General features: G+C 37.0%; 1 protein-coding gene across 1 annotated transcript in view; it reads right to left on the bottom strand.

Moving 5' to 3' along the window:
• PRKAA2 (protein kinase AMP-activated catalytic subunit alpha 2) overlaps nucleotides 1-24,076 on the bottom strand; it is a 59,512-nt gene that overhangs the window by 30,237 nt on the left and 5,199 nt on the right. The window contains exon 2 of the mRNA XM_090269537.1: nucleotides 8,173-8,314. Within this exon, the coding sequence (XP_090125663.1) occupies nucleotides 8,173-8,314 (142 nt within the window). The remainder of the gene's footprint in view (nucleotides 1-8,172; nucleotides 8,315-24,076) is intronic.

Here is a 24,076-nt window from a genome sequence, read left to right as displayed (position 1 = left end):
GGAACCACTGTGCTGCTAGACTGCCTGCCTGCACTGTGTTTCTGGAATCTGAACCAGTCCTTACAAAGGAGCTACTGGAGTCCTATTTCAATCAAAAGGACTGAGGCTTTCCCCATCCAATTGGAGCTGCATAGCTCTGACAAATTAGAGCGCTCTATTCTAACCAATCGGGGTCAAGGGGCGGGCACTTCTGTCTATATAAGCCAGCTCCCCTCTCTCTGGTAGAAAGCACTTTCCACCAAAGACTGAAGACTGTGTTTCCCCAGCTGGGGCTGACACACTGTTTCTCACAGCAGCCGCACTGTAGCACTGTTGAGCTACATCCCACAGCGGTGCTGCTTTTACAACCATGCTGTATTACCTTCGGGCTCTTTGTGCTAAAGTTTCCTTCTTCACCATACCCCAGACTGAGAATTCCTGTTGGCATTTAAATTGGCACCAATGACCATCAGTTGACAGTACCATGTTTCATTCCCTCCATAGTACTTATCACAGCTAAATATTATTACTTTGTTTACTATCCAGAACAGCTAGGTATTGCCAGAACATAAACTCCACAAGCGCAAAGGCCTCCTTTGTCTTTCACCATTGTATCCCCAATGCCTATAACAGTACTCATCAGATAGTAAGTACTTGATAAAATTCTGTTGAAAAAAATAAAATGGTTCCTGCTCCTAAAGAATTCAGCCTATGAGAGATACTAACAAGAAAATGAGCAGTTACGACATAATTATGTCAAGGGCTTTGGAAAAGCTGAATGCTGAGTGCTGTGGGTGCAGAGAAGATGAAACCTAATGTAGTCTTAAGGAATAAAGTGCATTTTCTAGATTAACTGTATTTAAAAGCTGAGATTTGGAAGCCTAGAGGAAGGGAGATGTGGGTCAAGTCTTCGAAGCACAGGTACCAGCCGAACTACAAGCAAGAGAAGATGGTGGCCTAACAATAGCAGCAGAACAAAATGAACAAATTCACAGGACACTGGGGAAAAACAGTAGGCAGAACTTGAAGTTAAAGAGTGAGAGAAAATAAAGATGAGCCTAAGTTTTAGGCTCAGAAAATTGTGAGAAAGGTATTTGCATTCATTCAAAAACAACATCAACAAGACAAACAGAAAGAGGAGTAAGTTTGGGAGAGAAAAAAAAAGTTCAGCTTAGTTTCAGATGACTCTGTGACTCGGGAATGAAATCATCCAATAAACAGCTTGGTAAGTGTGCTCAGAATTCAGGAGCAATAGTGGCGCAGAAATATAGATTTGGAAACCCTTAGAGTAACGTATAGGTGATAAATCCTTAGCATATAGGTGACAAATGATACTCAGAAAATTACAATAGATCAGAATGGTCTGGCAGATAAAGAGGGGCCCATAAAAGAAAGCCTTAAGAAGAGGCAACAATGAAAAGAAAGAAGAAAAATCAAACAAACAGAAAAGTATAATTTCATAGAAACCTAGGAACTATAAAACTTCAAGGTGGTTGTGATGAACAATGTGAAAAAGCTGTCCATAGGTTGAATAAAATAAAGACTAAAAAAAGCAGACAGGCAAAAGCACCTCTACCAAATTAGGAAGCATTGATCTTTTGATCAGTCCAAGTTTCCCTAAGAACTACTGGGGAAAGAAGGACGAGGACAAAAATGAATCCAACAATTCTAGTTCATGGGAAAGTTTGGAGTTTCCTTTCAATCCCGTTTACTACTCAATTTTCTCCTAGTGGGGTTTTTCTCCCAGTTTGAATTAATAAGGAAACGATGCAATAAATATCCTTCATTCTTGGTATTTAGTTTGCAAGCTTTCTTGCTAATTCTTGAGGCCCATTCTGTAACAAGGAAACAATTCTTGGCAGCTAGTCCAAGACTGCATGAAACAAACAAAACTACTAAAAGGATCAGGTCTCTCTCTTTGTTTAAATCACTAACATTATTAGAAGCTATGTCAATAAGCTTGTTCTGTAGCAAGAATACAAGAGAGTGTTTAACTTATTTTTTTTTTAAATTCAGATCCACAATTAAAGAGGCAGTGTAGCTGAATGGATTAAGCTCAAGGCAGGGAGCCATAAGTTTTAAACATCAAATTTACCTCTGCCAATTACTTTCTGACCAACCCTGAGAACATTTTATAACTCCTGAAACAAAACAAAGAAGCAAATAATTAAATAATTCTAAACCAGAATGAGACAGTCAAACCAAAATTAAACAATTTATAAATAATTATAAAAATTGAGGCAAGAAAACACTGGTAGATGTATCATCAAAAAATCTGATTTGTGTTTGTAAGAACAGCACAGAAACTAGGACTCATACTCTAAATGGGCTTTCCCAGTGCTGAGGTCAAGAAACAAGATAAATACAAATTTCTCTCCCTTCTCCACTTTCACTTTGGCACGTGATACTTTTAGTCTGGCTTCCTAGCTTCATCCTCTTATAGGAAATAGCCACTCTGTAAGGAAGAGCAAAAAGACATAGCTTAGAAGTCACTCAGTAACTAGGATAAAGTCATTAATAACATGGAGTCAAAAGCACATATGAGCTATTTCAGAAAACCACTCAATCTTGAAAGAATCAGCTCATAGGTTGCCAGTTGCTGCTCTGAGCCAATGCACATCAAACAGTAGGCATTATACCAGTGTAAACACTTTTAATCCTCAAATAACACCATGAGGTATCCCCATTTTAAAGTTAAGGAAACAAAGAACAGGAGAGGTGAGTCACTGAGATCATAGGTTGTATTTTAGTTCTTATGATAATCTTAAAAATTCTGTATGTGTGTGTGTGTATATATATATATATATATATATATATTCTGGATCACCTAGAATATAGGTCCTAAGTGATAACCTTATAATCAAGTACTGCCATGCAATTTCAGGGGCCTCATTTCTTGTTTATGTTTATGACTGAGTGAACGCCAACTGAAGATCAAATGACACTGATGCTTACTGTTAGAATGCAGTTTCCATGACAGTGGTTGAGAGCTTAGTCATCACCGGTTACCCAATGGCACGCCAAACCCAAGAAAAACTTCCTCTGAACAGTCAGTGGCACATTCCCATACTGTTGGTAAGATGCACTGAATAGGCCCCATCACTGAACATACAGATTTGCAAGAGTCCACTAGCAATAAATATAACCAGTGAATAGTAAAGACTAAATGCACGTTCCAAACGCCAGCAATAATAGGGTCGGCCACTGATTTAGGATTTCAAAAATGCCACTTTATTAGTTTCCTAATGATTCCATATTTCAAACTTAGTAACTTTAAATAACAAAAAAATGGATTTTCTTACAGTTTTATAGGTTAGAAGTCTGATACATATCTCACTGGGTTAAAATCAAGGTGTCAGGAGGGCTGCATTGCCTTCTGGAGGCTCTAGGAGAAAATCTGGTTCTTTATATTCTCCACGTTTTAGAAAAGACAGCCTTTATTCCTGTCTCATGGCCCCCTTGCTCTGTCTTCAAAGACAAAAACAGTCAGTTGAGTCCTTCTCACATCTTATCCCTCTGATCTTGCTTCCATCCTAAAATCTCTATGACTCTTTTGATTCTCCTCTTCTAATATCAAGGACAGTAACAGAGTGGTGGAGGGGGTCCCAAAAGACCCCACAGCTCATGGTTTGGGGGATGGGAAAAGGAGAGAGTACAGCTTTTAAGGTACTTGCATATTTATGGCAAGCTGGTAACTAGATAATAGCTGTGCTGCAGCCCAGGGTGGATGATAGGCTTAAGAGACTTTCCATAACAATGAGCTATGGTGCTCTGGGTCAGCATTTAAAATAAGGGCAGGTAGCCAAAAAGAAGAGAAGCCACATGGTCCGAAAGGGATGTAGACTAGACGGGAGTTGGCTAGGAGATCTAGGGTTTAGGAGGGAAGCCACATGGTTTGGAGAGCCCGCCAGGAGGTCTGGAGTAAGAAAAAAGAGACCCATTGGGAAACCTGCCTGGGGAACGGCTGACGAGGCTGGAAGATGCAGGGACCTGCCTAACCAAGCAGGGATTAGTAGGAAATGCCTGAAATGCCGAACTGTGACCAGGAATGCTGAGCCGTGGACTTCTGCTTTTCTGAAAGATGTACCTCTGACTGATGTATTCTGAAACTGGCCTGGTTTGGCAGGGGAGGCCACACCAAGTGTTTTTGAGTGTTTTAAAGGGAGTGGGACTTAACGGTAGAAACTCGTGTTATTCTGAATCTGTAAAACTTTTCAATAACCCCCCTCTCCTTTCCCACCAGGCTTTTTTATTGGGAGACACGCTTCTTGGTGGCAGGCAATCGGACCCCACAGCTGTTGCTTAACAGCATAGGCTGGGGTTTTGTAACAGGACCGCTGTGATTCCAATGATTAGCAATCTTAAATCTGTGCCCTGTGGCCAAAAAGGGGTTCTATAGAAAGTAACCTCATAGGGTGATCTGATCATAATTCCTAACTGGGTGGGTAGTCATGCCCAGGCATATAACTTCTTTAGCATTGTTTCTGTACCTTTAGGACAATACACCTCTGAAACAGTCCTTTTCCAATCTCTCCTTCTAAAGGATGACCATTCTCAAGAGAACACAAAATCTTTACTGTAATCCAATCCCTGCCTTGCTTTCTCCCTCCTTCATGTAATCTTCCTGACTTAACCTAATCTTCCTAACCCTCCTTAATCTCAAATGCATAAAAGAAATGGCAAATTTATTCTCAGAAGCATTTCTCTTAGTCTGTTGAGATCTTGCTTCTAGGAGTATCCTCTGACTCAAATAAATTTTTATAAAAATTCTCTACAGGTTTGGACATTCTTACCTCGGCAAATCTGTAACTTAATTCTCCTGTGTCATATATTGTAGCATATTCACAGGTTCTGGGATTAGGACATTTTGGGGACCATTATTCACTGACCACAGCTACTACACCAGCCTTGCTATTGTTAGAGATAAAGAAGCAAGTCGGTGACTCTCAAACCAGTAGGAGATAATTAACAGATGAATCATGAAAAAGGGGTGAGGAAATGACATTCTGCAGCTCCTCACACATATCTCTGGGTCAAAAGGAGCAAAACTGTCATCACCAAACACAGAGAAATGGGAAGATGTAGCTAGATAACTTTGCAAATAAGTTGGAGATAGACTTATACCTACATTACTCTTAGTTAGTCACAACATGAGTTAAGTAGTTAATCGCATTAGATTCTGAACCCGGATTAACCAGTAATGGAGAAGAAGAGGGGAGGGGGAGCTAATCGCATTAGTATAATACCAGTTTTCTTTGTCTACTTCACACACACGTGCTCCTGGCTGGCAGTGTGCCTGACTCTGCAGACTTGTGAGTAAACACCTCGCTTTGCTGCTCAAGTCCTGTGCCCCAGTTTTTTATTGTGAGTGTTTCTCACACTATGAGGTATGAACAGTGCACTTACAGGGCTATCAAGTTGTTCCCAATTAACACTGACATCAAGGATTGCTCAGTAACAACGTTAAAGCTAAATAGAGTTTCTGATTATAATGAACTAGTAAATAAAGCCTCAAAGATATTAAAACTGCATTTTTTAGGAGTATACCTAAATAAACAGGCTTTCTCTGCCATGATATTATTTGAAACAAAATAGAAAGAGTATTGGACCTCCTTCTACTAGTTCTACTATTTAACTCACAGTGATTTGGTTTTGCAGAACACCATTATTTGTCACATTACACTATAGATGCTACTCTGAATCTCATTGACTTCATTGTTTTAGTTGTATATAAATTGTGAATTTATTTTGGTTTCATAACTGTGTCAAAGCTATAAGATATGGCATTTATATTTAGTTCTTTGTTTCTGTATACTAAAGTAACAGTTTAACAACAAGGACGCATTCTGAAAATGTATCACTAGGCTATTTTGTCCTTGTGCGAACATCATAGAGTGCACTTACAAAAACCTATTTGGTATAGCCTGCTATGCATCTAGGCTATATGACATAGCTTATTGTTCCTAGACTACAAGCCTGTACAGCATGTTATGGTACTGAATACTGTGGCCAACTGTAATACAATAAGTATTCATTTATCTAGACAGAAAAGGTATAGTAAAAATATGGTACAAAAAATGGGATACCTGTACTGGGCACTTCTTATGAATGGAGCTTGCAGGGCTGGAAGTTGCGTGGGTGAGTCAGTGAGTGAGTGTTGCATGAGTGTGAAGGCCTAGGACATCAGTGTATACAACTGTAGACTATAAATACAGTCCCACAAGCACTTCCCCTGCTCCCTTCTGGCAAGGTCAGCAACAGAACACCAAAGCTGTTAGTGCTGCTTCGTGAATAGGGATGTGGGTCGGAATAATCAGAAATATGAAGGAGAAGCTAGCTGGGTAAGGCACAGATCACCATAACAGGGACTATAAGGAGGGTGTCAAAGACGGCCTGAGGATCAGTAGGAATAAGCAATCAAATGGAGGGACTGACATGGCAATGAGATTTTGGCTATTACATGTTGGAGCAGTGATCAGATAAAGACATTTTGTGGCATTCATTTAAAAAAAGAGTGAGTTTAACATGAAGAAGATACAGAATTGAGGACTCAATATTTTGACATTGGAAATTCATTTTTTGTTCCATTGACCCTATCAAGCACAAAGGACGGACATTGAATTAGTGGAAGAAACAGAACTTATCTTTGCTTTACATCATTACAACCTGAAAATATTTCCAAAGTGTGGGGACAGGTTGGCTCCACAGGACCACAGAAAGCTTTTACTAAAGTGGCAGTGGCACTTAATACTTACTTGTTAAGGTAGCTCCTGTGACCTGTGTCTTTGCACAGGATCTTAGGTCCTCCACAAAAAAATGTACAGCAGTGTACTCTGAAAGACCATCAAGCTAGATCTGGAAAGGCTGTAGCACCCTCTGAATATGTAGTGCTGGGGGGAGCAGGCTCCTCTGTGCTGAACAGGTTAGGGACTGACTGATTAGGATGTAATGTGTGTACTCAAAATTGAGGTGCTGTGAGTGAGAAGGTATCTACTGCCAAGCGCCACAGATATTGCTCCCATCAGAGAAAGATTCCTCCCGAACAACATATCTTCCATTTCTTACAGGAAATTCAGCTCCATTATAATCTTATGAGACCAACACAGTACACATGTTCTACGGTTGGCTGAAATATCGCCACACAATGCATGACTGTATATTAAAAATCATTACATCAAACCAGGGATCCACAAAATTATTTTTCCTTTAAAAAAGATTTATATAACTCTCAATTTTGTGAAGGCTGGAATACAGGGATAGATATTAACAGCATGGGATTTGGAATCAGGTATGAACTCAACTCCCAGCTCTGCAACTTACTATACTAGCCATTTGACCTTGGACAGTTGCTGATATTCTTTAGATGAGCAATATCCTTATCTATAAAATAAAGGTAATAATACCTCAATTATAGGCTTATCAAGAAGATGATATGCAATATGCTCAATACAGTTTCTAGCCAGTATCAGGTACTTAATAAGTATAATACTTATTTTATAAAATTCTATCCAAACTTTAAGATAAAAAACAAAGGCAACTTTCAGGGTTAAGCATACCACATTTTCTCAGAAAATACTAAACTACAACTTCAAATGATCGAAAGGAATACTGTTGTATATTTAATGTCTAAATTTTCTAGGGTCTAGGTAATTTTAAATTATCTTTCAAGTTAATTAATTATTTATTAATCTCTAATATTTACTTTTAAGTCTGTAACTTGTCTTATTTCCCCCAAAATTCATCTGCCTTCCTAAGATCTTTACTACCAGTGATTAAAGTAACATTGCAGTTTTGCAAATAATATACTTTGGTGGATAATCTTTAACAGTTACTTTTTACCTTTTCCAAAAAAGAAAATACCATGTTATGTTAATGAAAAGTATCCAAAAAATACAAAATGAATCTAGGACTATCAAAGTCTTAAAAGAACTTCAAAGTGACTATTAGAAGTAAGAGTCAACTTCCAAGGCTGCACTCATCCCTTGAAAATAGTACCAATTTTGAAACAATAACTTTACTTCTATACCAAAGGTATGCAGAAAAAAATTGATGGAGGGTAAGTGAATTAACCCTTGCTCAATACAAATATGAAAAGAGGACTTTTATAAAAAGTTAAAGATTATTATTTGTAAATTCATAAATAATATCTCAAGATAGTTTGTCTTTTATTTTATTGGGTACAAAAATACTTACAGTTTGATAATATGAGGATGACGAAAGAGTTTTAGATTTTGAATTTCCCGTTTTATTTTTCCAACAACATCTAAACTGCGAATCTTCTGTCTATTTAAGATTTTAACTGCCACTTTATGGCCTGTCAACTGATGTTCGCCAACTAAAAGAAAAAGAAAAAGAAAAAAACTGCTGTCACAGCAACATAATCATTTATTCATACTTCCTTCCACTGTAACCCCAAGATTCTTTACTCATATACACCACTTTCATATCATTTATTTTATAGAACTGAAGTTATCTCTCTTCACTCTGTCTCTTCTACTAGAGTATTCAGTCCTTGAGGACAGAAACTATATCTTAGTGTCCTCAGCACTTAGCACAGAGATGTTCACTAAATATTTGTGGAAAGGATTACTAAATTCTATATTCCTACATAAAAATATAATCACATTTGGAAAATCTTGGATAGAACAAAATTCAGAGATTTGTTAATCTATTTATTTCTCCTCTTCTGGTTAATGTTGGTCATTATATTATAGAAAAATATATGAATGCTGCAAACTTCAAAATTCATAACTAGTTTCATTAGTATTTCCCCAGAAAATTCACATGTAGCCCTTTTTTGGCCTTTTCCATAAAGCTTTCCCCTATTAGAAGAAATCCGGACTTCCGGCCAAGATGGAGGCTTAGACGGACACGCTAAGTCTCCCTCTACAACTAGAGAGGAATACAACTACTTCAAAACAAAGGATAACTAGAAATTCCAGAAAATAAAACTACACGGAAGCCCAACATATGAAGTTATAAACCAGCGGTGCCATTCGGGCAGGTAAGAGTTAAAGAGGGCAAAGCTGTTTGCGGAGCGGCGGGGCGGCGAAAAATCCCGGCGGCAGTCAAGCCCCTGGCAGTGCGCGACCCCAGCGCTGGGGAGAGCAGCCACCGCATCGCCTTGAACAGTGAGGCCCAGGGGGGCGGGAGGACGGATCCCGGTCTCTTAGCTGAATAACTGTGTGATTCCATTTTGGACCCCCGCCCCCAAAGAAAGAAAGCACCACAGGGCTGCGAAATAGGTCGTAGACAGGCGCCGGTCGCTGACTTGTGACGCCAAACGGCGCCGGTCGCTGGGTCATTACGAGTACACAGGCACTGCCCCCGACAGCCGGCCCAAGAAAACAAAACGCATCTGTCAAAATGAGGCAGACAACTATAGAAATACCGGTGACACAGCTCACCAGGCAGCAGATAGAGAACCTGACAGATGAACAGATAAGAAACCTGTCAGAGGCTCAGTTCTGGGCCATTGTTATCAGGTGGCTTACAGAATTCACAAAAGAGCAGGAAAAAGATAAGAAAGAAGCGAAAAACTTTCATAACGAAAGGAACAAAACCACATACGAGACAGATGGTGAGGGAAAAAAATCCAGAGTTCATTTCAACAAACTGGAATATGGAGAAGGAACAAGCAGTCAACCAATGCAGCGAGAGGAAATGGGAAGCAACAATGAGAGTATCAGAAACCTCTGGGACAGCTATAAAAGGCCCAACATAAGAATCATTGGTTTGCCAGAGAATGAGGAAGATGAACTAGAACTTGAAAAATTGAGTGAAAATATAATAAAGGAGAACTTCCCAGACTTGGGGAAGGGAATAGACTTGCAGGTACAGGAAGCAAGGAGAGTTCCCAAGAGACTGGACCCAGGGAGAACCACTCCAAGACACATTATAATCAAAATGTCAAAAATTAAAGATAAAGAGAGAATCTTAAAAGCAGCAAGAGAGAAGAAAAGAATTATGTACAAAGGGGTCCCAATTAGACTATCAGCAGACTTCTCAAGGGAAACCCTACAGGCAAGAAGGGACTGGCAAGAAATATTCAAAGTAATGAAAATCCAAAACCTACAACCACGAATACTCTATCCAGTGAAATTGTCATTCAGAATAGAAGGACAGAGAAAGTGTTTCCAGGACAAAATAAAACTGAAAGAGTTCATTAGATCCAAACCACTGTTATATGAGATGTTAAAGGGACTGGTTTAAAAAACAGAAGCTAAGGAGATGAAACAAAGGCAAACTAAACAGGCAACGAGAGTGGAAAAGGAACTGTGGGTACGGGAAGCATATTGGGGGGAGGTCAACAGGGAGGGGGAATGGGGAAAGGGAGGGAGATGATATAGGAATTGGGGATCAAGGTAGGAGGGAATGGAATAGACGGAGAGAGGTTGGGAGGAACTGTATGCACAACTAATGGACATAATCTAAAAGGGGGGGACAACTGGAGGGAGGGGGGCCACCGGGTGGAGGGGAGCAGAGGGAAGGGAAATTGGCACAAATGTAATATTTTAACCAATAAAACACATTAAATCTGAAAAAAAAAAAAAAAAGAAATCCAACATCTGTTCTACCCCTATTTGATGGAATCTTTACTCCTTTCAAACCCTCATAGTACATTTATAAAGCTCATGTGTCACCATTTTTAGGCTATTATGAATATTTGTGTTTTTTTAATTTTTTTTCTTTTATTGATTCTAGAAAGAGGGGAAGGGAGGGAGAGAGGGAGAAAAACATCAATGTGAGACAGAAACATTGATCAGTTGCCTTTTGCACACACACTGACTGGGGACCAAACCTGCAACCTAGGCATGTGCCCTGACTGGGAATTGAACCTGTGACCTTTTGGTTTGCATGACAACACCCAACCAACTGAGCCGTGCTGGCCAGGGCTAAATATCTGTGTTTTTGACAAATCATATGATGTAAGCTATTAGTTCAGACCTTCCTTGAATAAGACAGTCAGTATTCATCTGAATCTCCCAGGAAGTACATAGCACCATGTTTTGCGCATATCTAATGCTAAATAAGTATGTTGTGTTAAATGAAACAATAGTCTTTTCCTTTTGTATAACATATTCATAATACCTACACTACTAGTAATATACTTAAATACTGTTCAGATTTTTAAAAATCCCTCATTTGGGGAACAAATGTTTCAGCCCCCCTCTCCTATTTCCTTCGATTACTACTCTAAGCTTTCACCATTCTCCTCACTACACCTACCCCTTCTCCCCTTTCATCTCTTTGGGAAAAATAAATGTAGCCACGGGGAGTGATTTCCCCTATCTTATCCATATCCTCAGAGATGTTTTGGCCCTCCTCCTGTTCAAGGCTAATCTGATCAACCTGTGCCTTTAAATCAGATCCTTTTCTTTTCTAATAGTTCCTTCTCAGCCTACCAATATCTCATCCTTCCCCAAAAGTCTTCCGTTTACCTTGTATCTTACTTTCGATGAGATCTGTCTCATCAAAATTTCTGAAAACAGTAGTCTGCATTTATTGCCTTTCTCTTCCTCCCCTATCACCATCCCTAAATTCACTATTTGGCTTCTGCCTCCACTCTTCTACTAAAACCAAAGGGTGACAAAAGACTCATTAATTCTCAAGTCATTTATACTTTCCAGTTCTCAGATTACTGTCCAGTTGACTCTTGAACAACATGGATTTGAACTGTGTGGGTCCACTTATAGATAGGTTTCCTTTTTTAAATAAATACTGTAAATAAATGTAAATAAAAAAACTTTCGCTTCCTTATGATTTTCTTAATATTTTATTTTCTCTAGCTTACTTTACTATAAGAAATATAGCAAATTATGCATATACTATACAAAATGTGTTAAAATACGTTTATACTATTGGCAAGGTTTCCATTCAATAGTAGTTACGTTTGGGAGGAGTCAAAAGTTCTATGAGCAGGGGTCAGCACCCCAAATTCCATGTTGTTTAAGGGCCAACTGTAATTTTTGTTACACTGGACAACATTGATCACTCTCTCTTTTTGGTGGTATTGCTCTCCCTTTATCCCCATACTAACTCTCAGATGGTTTCTTTCATGGTCTCTGCTTGTTCTATAAAGGTTAGTGTCCCCACATTTCTAACTTAGGCCAAGGTAGATCCTTAAAAGTTATCTCATTCTTCTCTCATGGTATTAATTACCACCCATATGCCACTCACTCTGCTTCCTTGTTTAAATTCATATATTTCAAGATTAGCATCCCACGAACGCCTCAAATTTGACATGTTCAAAACTAAACTCAGCATTATCCTGCTCTTCCTCCACCAAACCTATGTTCTTTATTTCACTTGGTCACACACAACCTATATGCTAGAAGCCAAGAAGTCAGGTGACAGTCTCTCCTAAATATTTCTTGGAGGCAAGTTTCAAATCATTATTGCATATATGTAATTAACAATGATATGTGACAATGACATTTATTGTTTATTATGTACACAGCATTATTCTAAGTGCTAAATGCCCTGCTCTCTCAACCCCACAACTCTATGATATACTATCATCCTCCATGGTACAGATGAGAAAACTGAGACACAGAGAAGTTAAACAAATAACTCATCCACACTGACACAGTAAGTGGTAGCACAACACGTGATCTCAAACGGTCTGACTGCAGTTCATAGGCAGCATGTTTAATCACAACAAAACATACCCTCAGTCAGAGCAATCCAAGTATGAAATGGGCTAACCTCGACAGAACTGAGTTTCTTGTCACACTGGAGGTTATTCTGACCTGTATAACTTTTCAAACAACAAATTATCATCTCAAAATCATTGATAAAGGTTGAAAGTTCCCTTCCCTGCATATAAAACAAATTGGGAAAAATTAAGTTCAAGCAACCTCACTTAGTAACATTACAAAATACGTCTCCAGGATGCCAGAAAAACACTGTTGATTTCAGGGAACTTCCACTCAATTAAGATAACCAAAACTGTTTGCTGGTGCCTGAGTTGTTTATTACTAACCTTTGAGAATTTTATAATACCCGAATATTTGCCTGGGAGGCCTAACAAGTATGTCTTTCCCCTCAAATCCCTGATAGCATCAATAAAGGTAACCAGTGCTGCAATCTTTTCATCTATACAACAGAGGAAAAAATGTTTAATTCTTCTGTCCCCATTAAATAATTAAAATTACTGTATCCTGAGACTATACGTGGTCTTTCCAGATCAAAGAAGTAACACCAAGGATTCTAACAGCCAAATAGATGGGTGTTGTTGTTTTTTAACCGTCATCAAGGACATATTTTTATTGATTTTAGAGAGAAAGGAAGAGAGAGAGAGAGAGAGAGAGAGAGAAACGGGTGTGAAAGAAACATCAATTGTTTGCCTCCTGTACATACCCCAACCAGGGATTGAATCATAACCTAGGTGTGCCCTGACCAGAAATCAAACCCGCAACCCTCTGATGTATGGGAGAGATGCTCCAGCCAACTGAGCCACCTGGCCAGGGCAAGTGTTTTGCTTTAAATGGACATATGCTCAAACTGAAAAACAATGTAATGAAAAAGGGAGTAATTCTACTCAGAAAATAATATGATGATAATGTATTATAAAGTATTACTTTGTCAACAAATTTGATAAAGTTGCAGGGTATAAAAATCAATATACCAAACTAGTTTCCTCTTTCTATATGCTAACAAAACTATCAGAAAGAGAAATTAAGAAAATAATCCCATCAAAAATATAAAATACTTAGGAATAAGTTTAACCAAGGATGTGAAAGATCTATACACTGAAAACTATAAAACACTGATGAAAGAAATCAATTTAAAGATGGCAAATAAATGGAACGATATTCCATGCCCATTGATTGGAATAATTAATATTGTGACAATGTCCATGCTACCCAATGCAACCTACAGATTTAGCGCAATCTCTATCAAAACTCCAACAGCATTTTTCACAGAAATAGGAAAAAGACAATGCTGAAACTTGTATGGAAACAGAAAAGACCCTGAATAGCCAAAGAAATCTTGAGAGAGAAGAACAAAGCTGAGGGCACCATACTGCCTGATTTCAAACAATAATACAAAGGTGCAGTAATCAAAACAGTATGGTATTGACATGAAAAGTCACATAGATCAATGGAATAGAGATCTCAGAAATAAACCAATGCATGTATAGTGATCTAATTTACAACAAAGCAGTCAAGAATACACAATCAAGAAAGAACTGTCTCTTCAATAAATGGTGGAAAAACTGGACAGCTACACACAAAAGAATGAAACTGAACCCTCATCTTACATGTTACACAAAAACCTATTCAAAATGGATTGAAAACTTAAATTTAAGACCTAAAACCATAAAATTTCTAGAAGAAAACAGATGGGGTAAGCTCCTTGACACTGGTCTTGGCAATAACTTTTTAAAATTTGACAACAAAAACAAAGGCAACAAAAGCAAAAATAACCAAGTGGGATTAAATCAAACTAAAGAACCACACAGCAAATGAAACCAACCATTAACCCAATAAAAAGGCAACCTACCTACTGAATGGGAGAAAACATCTGCAAATCATATATCTGATAAGGGGCTCATATCCAAAATATATAATGAATTTACACAAGTCAATAGCAAAAAATCCTAACTTTGATTTAAAAATGGGCAGAAAAATGGAATAAACATTTTTTTAAAGAAGATATGCAAATGGTCAGCACGCACAACTCATCATCAGGGAAATGCAAATGAAAACCACAATGAGGTATCACACTTGTCAGAATGGCTATCTTCAAAAAAATAACATACAAGTGTTGGAAAGGATGTGGAGAAAAGGGAACCCTCATACACTGTTGGTAGGAATGTAATTTGGTGCAGCTACTGGGGAAAACAGTATGGAAGTTCCTTAAAAAGTTAAAAACAGATCTAACATATGATCCAGCAATTCCTCTTCTGGATAGCTGTTGAAAGGAAATGAAAATAGGATATCAAAAATATATCTGCACTATTCACAAGAGCCAAGATATGGAAACTATCTAAGTGTCCATCAATGAATAAATAAATAAAGAAGATGTGGTATATACACATACAGTGCACTATTATTCAGTCATAAGAAAGAAGGAAATCCTGTTTCCAACAATATGGACGGACCTTGAGGGCATCATACTAAGTGAAATAAGCCAGAAAGAGAAAAACAAATACTGTATGTTAAAAATGTGTATACAAATGTATATAAATGTGGGATCTTTTTAAAAAAAGTTAAATTCATAGAAATAAAGTTGCAAAGTGGTTGCCAAGGGCTCTGGAATGGGGCAGATAGGGAGAGGTGGTAAAAAGGCATAAACTTTCAGCTGTAGGATAAATAAAACCTGAAGATCTAATGTAAAACATGGTGACTCGAGTTGGTAACACTGTATTATATAATTAAAATTTGCTAAAAGAGTAGAAAATATTCTCACAAATATATATATATATATATAAATATATAAATATGTGAAGTAATGGATGTGTTAATTAGTGGGAAGGATCCTTTCACAATGTGTATATATATATATATATATATATATATATATAAAATAATCATGACATATACTTTAAATATCTTTAAATTTTGTCAATTATGCCTCAGTAAAGCTAAAATTTAATTAAATTAAAACATTTAAAGGTATTACTTTGTCTATGGTATCTGAGAAAATAACTGCCTCATTTATCTTTATACCTAAAGAAATTTTTCCACATGAAATAATGGAAAAGAAATGACATTATCCCTTGAAACAGTTAAGCACACTGATAAGCTAATTGTGTATCTGATGTCAACAATCAAATGGATTAAGAATACCACCTCATTTTGCTGAGCTACATTAGCGTCTATTGCTTAATAACTTGTTAAGTGAATAAGTACTTAGTTATAATTAAATATAAATTATTGTCTCATAGTCACATTCCACCTGACACCCAAAGGATATTCCTAAAAATCTTGTAATATAAACAGATTTAAAATTAAGAATTTCTCCCATGTGTGTTAGAGCCATAAACTTTTCTAGGGAATTAAAAGAAAAGGCTTGCATTCATCAAAGTTTTATTCCCATTTATTTATTCAATCTAAAAATATTTTACTGTGTTGATCAAAGACATCATGAAAAAGAGGGTTGCTAGGCCTCTATTTAGTGGAGGGGAAAACATCAGCAATAAAGCTGAAATAAATTTTATATGGTATTAAATCTGTCTCAAGACTGTTAGGGCTACCTTATCTGTGAAGGGGGAACACAGATGAGAACATTAAAAAAACACCAAGGATGGACAAATTGCCATGATTTATCATGTATATACGTTAATATTCAGATCAATACCTACTCTGACAGAAGCACTATGGAACATTCATTCCTGGAACAACTATTTAATGAATGCCTACTATGTTAAGTACTATACTCGGTACTTGGGATTAAGTAGTGGACAAAGTAGTTCTGTCATGCTGCTAGGGCCCCACTATCTATTCCATTCTTCTTTCCAGACATAAAACTCCCAAATTACACCCGAGCACATGGCAATCCAGAGTAAAGATTGCATCCTAGCATCACTTGTAACTAGATGTGGCCAAGTGACTATGTTCTGGCCAATGGAATTTAAGCAGAAATGTCCCTAGCAGCTTCTTCTTCATCCCTTCTTCCATCCTGAAGCCTGAAATTCCAAAGCCACCATTTTGTACCTTGAGGACAGGATTAAAAAGATGGGAGCAACAGAAGAAATAAGTCCATGCTTCTGACCCCATCAGGCGTGACAACTATCTGAACTGCCTATTCAGACTGTTACAGGACAGCAAAATATTATTTTGTTTAAGCCAGTGTTATTTTGAAAATTTTTGTCATTCACAGCTAAATCTAAATAATACACTATTCACAGCATTTTAAATCTCAAAAGGCTTGAACTTGCTGAAATTTACAGTTTTGCTGAACTACCATCCATGCGTTAATGAAAATAAATTATAATTAATAGCCCATATAATTTCTTGGATTAAAAAGTTTCTACAAATTTATCACCCATTAGTAGTTCATCTTGTTTTTCCTAAATTACAGAAAAATTACAAACAGTACCCTAAATTTATGGATGGAAAAACAATCCACACCCACCCAATCCACTCCTTTTAGAGTTTTGCACTTGATGAGGTAAAGAACTGTCACATAGAAGAAAGAATGAAACTGACTCATATTGTTCTAAAGGTAGAACTGGGAATATCAGAAATTCAACTAATAGAGTCAACTGCCCTGTGAAACCTCCACTCACCGCCTTTTTCACCACTACAGCCTATACTGAAAATTCCCTTTCTAATATCACTACTGTACGTACCTTCAGTATACTTTTTTTCACAGAATGTGTAACACTAACTAACATTTACTTGATTCTCAGTTCCTCTCTCAAAACTAGATAGTACAGGGTTGGAGGTCAGGTCCCTTGTAGTCTTTGTCTGTTGCCAGAGACAGAGCTCCTAGCAATAAATAGTAAGCCTGGAAAATGGGGCTCAGAGAAGTTAAGAACTTGCCCACAGTTGTTCAGCTATAAAGTGGTAGGGCTGGGATTTAAACACAGCAGTGCACACCATCCAATATTTAAACAGCAGAAGCTGAGCCATTTGTCAGAATTACCATAAGATAAATTCCTGCATCAAGTAACAGGTTGGACTAGATCAAGCCTAATTCCCTTTCCAACTCTTAAGATTTTTCTAATTACATCCCCAAGGATCATTCTACACAGACAGTGTAAGTCTTTTAAGCCACTCTAGTCTCTTGATGATTTTAGTCGCCATTTTCCAGATGCTTTCCAGCTCTGACACATTTTTCTTGATGCACAAGAAGCAGGATTTCATATAGCTTCATTGTGTAGTTGTAAATACATGACTGTTTTGCAAAAAGATAAGATTATAATTTTTCAAATTTTCAATATCATTCCCAATAAAGTCTAGCATTTTTTTACCTCATTCAATTTTAATGTCATATAAATTAAATTATTATATCTAATAAAAAAAAGAAACAATTAAAAATAAAGTACTGATTATTTCGGTCTGAAATATAATAAGTTTATCTTCTAGGCTCAAACAAAAAGCTGTCAAAATATCCTTCTGCTATAGGGTTATAGACATACTATATAATCATGTGAACTATTTCAGGAAACAGAAAGCTTTAGTCCAAAAAAAAAAAAAAATCTGTTTAATATCAAATGCTCCATAAGACTAGTAGTTGTTACATGTGGTATTTTGTATGCCTATACAAAGTCCACTTAGGTACAAAATTTTTTGTAAGTAACTTTTTTGGCAATTGAAAAGATATCATATTGGGATACAGCATTCATAATGCTATGCTGCCAGGAAATCATTAACCTATATAAGTAAAATCAAGTCTATCACCATATTACCGAGTATAGCTGGAAGAAGTTTCTCAAAATGTTCAGGGTGTATTTGAGATGGTATGACTTAAAATTTAGGCTATAAAAATGTACACTAAATTGCTCAGAAGACTCTCCAAGTGAAAACATAGGACAGACTACAAGGAGATGGGCATATTCCTTCAGAGTAGCAACACAATTTAATTTGGAATCCAGACCTTTCTCAGAACCATGCACAAACTTCGGTAACAAGCTCCAGGGACATTGGTAGTGGGGGCTATTTAAGGATAGTTATTGCTATTCCCACAAATCTAGGAAGGATGACTATCACCCGAGCTGGGTACTGGAGGTGCACCCTTCATGTGGGCTGAGTACACCCTCCTCTTACAGTTGAGCCTTGGTCGCTGATGGCAGATCAATGGGAGGGATTTACCCAGGCCAATCAGCTGCGATGACTGGCTGTGACCACTGACCACCAATCTCTGCCCTCTGTGGAGGATCAGCTGTGCAGGGGCAGGGTGGCGGTGATCCAACAGGGTCTGTAGCTGTCCACTGGGTGCACTGGCCCTGGGGTTTCCCGGGTGGTGCAGGCCAAGGTCAGCCCCCACCTGTGTCTTGCCCAGGGCACCCTGTGAAGCCTAATTTCTTATTGATTAAATTATACTGTATCTTCTGATTTCCCAACCAAAGATTTAACTCGTAACATCTAAAATAACACTATGATATTAAAAGTACTATAGAATCTAAACACCATATGTAATAATGATTTAGTGTTGAGGGGAATGGGACTCCAAATTCCTTGTTGAGATGCAAGAGACATAGCTCTTCCAGTTACAACGAAATTTTTTACTGCCCTAGTTAAAAGGTCCCTGTTACAGTTCTAACCATCTTACAATGAGATTTTCAAACTGGCCCTAAGTTTAGGGAGTAGGGGGAAAAGTCTGGGAGCAGAAGTGAGAGAAGTGAGGAAAGAGCATGGATAAGTTTTAGGCCCTGAAGTCCTCGGCCAACTGCACAATCTCCTTATCTGCAGACTCCAGGATTAGAAACACTTGTCTTTCCACTGGTAATTGCTTTTGACCAGCACCCATACATTATAAAATATTTCCGTAGGAAAAAAAAAAAAAGATTAGTGTTCTGTACACCCTCCAGTTACAGATATGGCAAGTTGATTAAAATAAAAAGCAAAGGAAAGACTCAAGAAACTTTTATAATGGTGTTGACGGAGTTTCTGGGAGCCACAAAGAACACTGATGTTGGGAAGACAGACCCTATCCTCTACTCATAGTAGGTTCTGTAATCAGTTGGAAAACTGAAATAAGGAGGTACTTTGATTAATAGAATATTAAAAGCTTCATATAGTTTTATAGATTATGCATATACTATTTCTGTAATACATATTTAGGTATTGCCTATCTTTTCAGTATAATCTTTTGTCACCCCCTGGACTCAAATGTTTACAACATTTTCTCCCATCTCTGCAGAGATAGATATACTCCACTCCAGCATAAGAAAGCCTCAAACAGGACTGGTGTTGAGCAGTTTTCCAATGATGTGCCTGGGAATGGTTTTCATGTATTTACTCTTCTTGGGATTCACAGAGCTTCTGAATACGTGGCTTGATGTGTTTAATCAGTTTTGGAAAATGTTCTGCCATTATCTCTTCAAATATTTATTTCATCCCATTCAGTTGCTCCTCCCATTCTGGAATTGTGTAGTACCATTTCTGTATGATCATCAATGTCTTTGGTTCAAAACAACATTCACATTAACAGAACACAATAGGCAGTAATCCAACACCAATTTTATTTAGCTTCTTAGAAGCATTTAGGAATGCAAACAGAGCATATGAATATGGTAGAATCAAATACATCTTCATCAGGAGTCCTCAAAATATCCAGTTGCTGCTTCCCAAACCCCTTATCACACAGGGCAGATTAGGTTGTGGGGCTGAAACCCACATGCATGAATACAGTTTACTCCAGTATTCATAAGTCTCGAACAATAACCACATCACTAAACTGCCCATTCATGAAACTTCTAAGCTCTTCACCAGGGGTGCACTGATTTAGAAGAGCCATCATAAGGGAAGCTGGAAGTCCGTTTCCCTACAAATTTTATGTTGGTAAAACAAAGTAGTAGAAATGTAGTCCTTACAGTATTAATATGTCTCTTCATAATCCTTCCAGTCCAGGTGTAATTCTCCAATCACAGACCATTTGCACAATAAATAGTGGTGTTTGGTAAAAGAGATTTTTTAAAAATAATATTTGAGAAACTGTATTAAAATAAGATATACCTGAGGTCTTTTTTCACAGAGGGAGAGAAAAACTTAAGCCTTCAGTTAACTTTTTCTCTACAGGTTCCAATAATACACATGTTCAACTTTCACTGCATTCCCATATATCTCTTACACCTTCTTTCCATCATTTTGTCTGTCTATGCTTCAGTCTTGATATTTAAAAAATTTTTTAAATTTATTGAGAGAAATAAAGGGGAAGGAGGGAGGGAGAGAGGGAGAGAGAGATAGAGAAAGAGAGAGAGAGACACACACACAGACATCATTTGCTGTTCCACTTATTTATGCATTCACTGGTTAATTCTTTTATGCTCCCTGACCAGGGATCGAACCCACAACTTCAGCGTACCAGGACAACCATTTAACCAACTAAGCTACCTGGCCAGGGCTTCAAGCTGAATACATTTTTTCTAGCTTATCTTCCAGTTCATTAATCCTCTCTTCAACAGAATATTATCTACTGTTAAACGACCCATAGTTCTAACTAAATTATTATATTTTTCAGTTACAGAATTTCCTTTGATCATTTTTTATAGACTCTACTTCTCTGCTAAAATGTTCCATCTTGAACATATTGATTCAAGTTATTTTAAACTTCATGTCTGATAACTTTAATATCTGAATCATTGATGAGTTTGCTTCTGTTGTCTTAGTTTTGTCTACTGGAATGCTGAGCATTGTGTGTGAAAAACTTTATGGGCTCCAGCTGATTTAATTTTCCTCCAGAGAATAAATATAGAAAACAGAGCATCTTAATAAGTCTAGGATTAAGCTGATTCTAGGAAGAATTTCAGTCTTCAGGGAATTGCAATGAAAAATGCAACTGTTTACTAGGGACCTCCTCCTTGATAAGCTATAAATTGTTTTAAGTCTCCAGGACTTAAACCCTGCTTAGCTTTTCTGCCCTTAGCCACTGCTCTCTGTTCAGACTCTTATATTTACTATTATTACACATTAGCAAACTACTTAAAAGCCAAACACATTTCAGGCTCACTCTAATGCATTTTTCTTTTGACAGGGATCTTGACCACTCAAGTCCTGGCTGCCTTCAAACAGATTTTTACGTTTTCTCTGTATTTCCTAATTGTTCTTGACTAAGGTTGATTTGATACAAATTACAAGTTATGGTCACATATGAAAGTTAATTACACTAGAAAAATGTATATACAATAATAGAATATTAAGATTAAAAAGGACTTTATAGATTATCTATCTATGCCCAACTTCCATTCAATCGTGAAACATTACCATCCATTTTCTAAGTAAACATCTCAATGACAGGATCTCACTAGTTTGTGGTACAAACTGTACCACTTCTAGACACCCAACTTCTTTGGTAACAGCTGTTGAGCAGCAATAAGCCATTCACAGCACATTGCTCCATCTTATCCACAAAGCTACTATAATACACCAAGTCTCATTTCTTGCTGAAATCAAATTTATAGCATATAATATAACTGTTATACTATCTGAATTCATAGAGCACTAAGGGGGTCTGGTGTAAATCTGGCTAAAATGCGGATTCATCATATCATACTTGACTTTGAACTCAAATGTCAGGCATTTAAGTAAATTCTGTGAATAGCTTCCACTGTTTTACATTAATAAGTCATCTCTTGTAATACCATTGCCACATTTTAACACTTGTGGAAATATCTGCTTACAATCCAATACAACTCAACACAGTAAATGCTTAGTATATATCTATCATTTCATTAACTGAGTCTGGGAGAACTGAAGTCAGTTATAAAACAATATAGTTTACTCAAACACATTAAGAAAAAAACAACTAACACATGATACCTATCAAGTCAAGTAAGAATTTAGAAAACTGTATGGTATATTTAAGCTATTTTATTCCATTATATAAAATTATACAGGTTTTGGGTGTACGATTCTATAACACATCATTTGTATAATGTATATATTGTGTTCACCACCCCAAGTCAAGTCTCCTTCCATCACCATTTATCCCCTCTTTACCCTCTTCTATCTCCCCCATCCCTTTTATTCCATTATTTTCAATTCTGATAGCTAGATAACTACCTTGTAATGAATTTGTAATTTAGAAATACAGAAATGTTAAGTAATAACATATTGCTCATGGTGTTTCTGATAGTATGAATAAAAAAGATTATGAAAAAAGGTATTTCAATAAACTGATGCATTGGCATTCAGACTAAGACACATTATATAGCAAGATCAGATAATTATATTTACTCATATAAAATGTAGTTTTAAAACTCTAAGAACAAATAAAAAATTATTAGGACTTTAAAAACAAAGGCATCACCAACAGAAATACAGTAAAATGTATCAGCGACAAACATTTTTAAACATAAGACACTACTTAAGCAAAAGTACTGTTCCCTTGAAGGGGTGAAGAAGGTTTCTATTATTAGCAGAGATAAGAGCTGCCTGAAATTCTTTCCTTAATAACACTATACTAAAAATAAAGTGGTTCACAACATTTCAGAATAAACACACTGCTTTACATACGCATTTCAATCACTTAAATAATAGGTAAATATCTAATCAACCCTATTCAAGGTGCTTTCTTTTACATTTGCATCTAATAAATATACTAGGGAGATTCACTCTCATTTTTATAACACATTCAATATTTTAGAGGCCTTGTACCACCCACTCACTCATTAGCTCTTACAAGATTTGAAATTAGATCTTCTGCTAAATCAAATTAAATTATCTGTTTACCTTTAAAAATTAACTACTTTCTCTACAAAGCATTTTTCTATCATCAAGAAAACCACAAGAATCTCAAAAATAAATGGGGCAGTATTACCATTACAAAGCAGTAATACCAAGTGCCTTAAGGAAAGCTAACATGGCCCACAAGATAAGTCAATATTTGTTGTGTTAAAGAACAAACAAACAAACCTAGATAAAGTAGGCTGTGTCAGCATGGGAAAGGGAAAAAGTCCAAGGAACTGAGGTAATTACCTCAGTATATGATAAAACTACAAAAATCCTTTCTAATTTACATAGATATGTTAGGACAAAGTTTGTAGGAGGGCATTCATAGATCAGTCTGTATTTTCTGTATTTTAAAAAAAATGAACTTTATTATTTTGTTTCTACTTTAATGAGACACAACTTTAAATATGACCCATACATGAAAATTGCCAGCTGCTGTCACACTCTCCTCCCTTTCCCAGTTTTTGCCTCTTTCCTTGTTCTAACTGCTACCACGGGGTCTGGAATATGTATGTTACAGTGTTTGTATAGATGCATTGCAGGTGGTGTACAGGAGAGGGTGATGACCTGAGAAAAATAAAACAGAAGATCATAAACTCTTCTTCCCCCTCATCAAATAAATTTCTGGTCTCAGAACCAGATCACAGATTATCCTCAGAGTTCAGCCATAATGAGTTTAAGTACACAGCAAATCCTAAGTACATAAAAGTACATCAGAGTTAAATACTTTTGAGTATCTTCTACATGTT

The sequence above is a fragment of the Furipterus horrens genome, unplaced genomic scaffold (assembly GCF_987537825.1).
Source record: "Furipterus horrens unplaced genomic scaffold, mFurHor1.1.pri manual_scaffold_3, whole genome shotgun sequence".
Classification (NCBI taxonomy): Eukaryota; Metazoa; Chordata; class Mammalia; order Chiroptera; family Furipteridae; genus Furipterus; species Furipterus horrens.
This window is presented reverse-complemented; position numbering and strand designations above follow the sequence as displayed.